General features: G+C 33.8%; 1 protein-coding gene across 1 annotated transcript in view; it reads left to right on the forward strand.

Moving 5' to 3' along the window:
• Window positions 1–2500, forward strand: part of LOC119579451 — a 53394-nt gene that overhangs the window by 45058 nt on the left and 5836 nt on the right. The window contains 1 exon segment of the mRNA XM_037927263.1: window positions 2288–2430. Coding sequence (XP_037783191.1) covers window positions 2288–2430 — 143 coding nt within the window.

The raw sequence follows: 2500 nt of genomic DNA on the forward strand, positions 1-2500 counted from the left end.
ATATATATATATATATATATATATATATATATATATAAATCAGAATCAGGAGATATATATGTAAGAAATATTTCCAAAAGATCTTATTAAGTACAAGAAAGTCAGTCTCAGAGCAACTTTCAGATTATATAAAAAAAAAATCTAGATCATCGGGTAATAAAGAGGTATGAAGCCAAAACAATTTCTCTCCATTACCTGCATTTTCCCAGTTACATGTATAGCTCATAAAGACAACAGGGTTTGTCCCATCTCGTCACAAACACACGATTCTTATTGCTACGTGTCTCTTGCAATAAAACCTAGCAGCGGAAGCAGTTAAGAAAGTGCACCGGACTCTCCAGATGACAGAGAAGGAACTCTCGTCTCTTCCATTTTTATAACTTTTCTTTGTGTAATAGTTTCTCCCTTTTTAATAGTTCTTACTACAGGTCTTGCGGTTTGGCGATATCGAATGGGTACTGTCAGAAGTATCATTTGCGGTCGATAGAAATAACGCATCGTTAAGAATCGTCATAGCAATGATGAAAATTAAATTGAATGAATACCAGGCATACAAGCTGAGTATATGGAAGGCGAAGAACAAGGATAAGGGGATAAAAGAGAATAAGAGAGAAACGGGAGAAGAAAAAAATAGAGTCCAAGGCAGTAAGATAACTTAGGAAATGTTTTCTCATTTTACCTTTCTCCAAAAGATAATTAGATGAAAAAAAGGTAAATGAAAATTGACTAACGTACCCACTATCTGTAATGATATCAAAGAATTGAAAAAAATTTCATTTCCTTTAAATCATGGTGTTTACTTATCTTTCTTTATTTATCAAATATCTTATTATCTATAACTGGCGATGTCACTGCTACCGTTACCATTCCTCATTTCGGTAATACTAGTTATCATTATAACTGTTATGTATGTAGACCACACACAACGAACGCATGCACCAAGCACACATTAATACATACAAATAGCGGAGTGTTTTTTCGCGGACGCGCTTTTTAGTTTCCACACACATCACTTTTTTATATTAGAAAGCACCTAGGGTTGTTTGTCAGCGTGACTCCATCTCACCTGTTTGTTCAGTGAAACCTCCAGGTTGGCATCCCCGGCCAGCACTCTCACCCGGAGTCCACCTTCCGGACGTGAGGCGTTTACCGGCGCAGTTAAACACGCGGCGAAAAATAAAACCGAGCGACACGATTTCTTCTGTTTAAAGCACTGAGCGGGGGTCGCGACCTCTGACTGGGCCCCGGCGATGCGCGAGAGAGTGGATGCTGCTCAGTGACAAGCTCTCTGTCGGTTGATTTGCGTGAACTTGTGTGTTGTGTGTTTTGTGTGTGTGGTGGTTTTGTGGTGTTTTTTGTGTGTTGTGTGTGTGTCTGTTTGGGTTTGTTGGGTGTGTGGCTTGTGCGTGGCTGGCTTTAAATATAGTAGCATAAAAATAGCCAATTCGCATTAGATCATTACTAGTATATTTTTATATCAGAATTATAGTATTATTCATTTATCATATTATAATATTCCCAGGTTATAAGTAAACAAAATAACGAAGAAAATTTTTATCCCTAAACTAAATTTCTATTCACAATTTAAATGAAATTATAAAAATATAGAAAATAAATGATAATAAAGATACAGAATTAATGATAATAGAAATATATAACAAATCATATTAAAGATGAATAACAAATATAAGTAACAAATAACAGTAAAAATAGATAAATTATAATAAAAACAAACAACAAAAAATAATGAAAATAGATAACAAATGAAAATGATAACAAATAATACAAAAAAAAGTAACAAATAATAATGATGATTAACAAATAATGATCAGAACAGATGAAAAAAAAAATTAAATAACGAGAAAATAGAAATAGAACATAACATAAAATAACAAAATAACAAATAATGGAAATAAGAAACTTAATAACAACAAACAAGTAACGAATAGCAAATAAAATAACAAATAGAACAATAGCAAAAAAAAAAAAAAAAAATGAAATGAATGACAAATGAGTAAAAAAAAAAACGCAAAAAAACAACGAATAAAAAATTAATAATGAAAAATAAGTAACGAATAAAAAATTAATTATAATAAAATAAGTAACGAATAAAAATAAATAGCGATTAAGAAAACAAACAAACAAAACGAATAAAAAAACAAAAACAAAAAAACAAAACAAAAACGAATGGAAAAGAAATAAAACAAAAAAAAAACAATAAAAAAATTCCCGCCAACCCCCCGACTATAAACACCCTAACCAAGCAAGTTCTCTTCCCTCCCAACAGATGGCGAGCATCGAAGTCTCTCTGGGCTGGAAGCGGCGGCGGGAAGCGCTCCTCGAAACCCTTCCTCGCGCCGCCCGCGACCTCGTAAGGGAGTTGGATACCCTCCATCAGGCGCTCAAGGACAAGGACACCGTCATCCAGTCGTGAGTGGATCATGGCGTTGATTTTTTTTTTTTTTTTTTTTTTTGGGGGGGGGGGTGTGGGTTATGTGGA

The sequence above is a fragment of the Penaeus monodon genome, chromosome 12 (genome assembly GCF_015228065.2).
Source record: "Penaeus monodon isolate SGIC_2016 chromosome 12, NSTDA_Pmon_1, whole genome shotgun sequence".
In the NCBI taxonomy this organism is placed as follows: Eukaryota; Metazoa; Arthropoda; class Malacostraca; order Decapoda; family Penaeidae; genus Penaeus; species Penaeus monodon.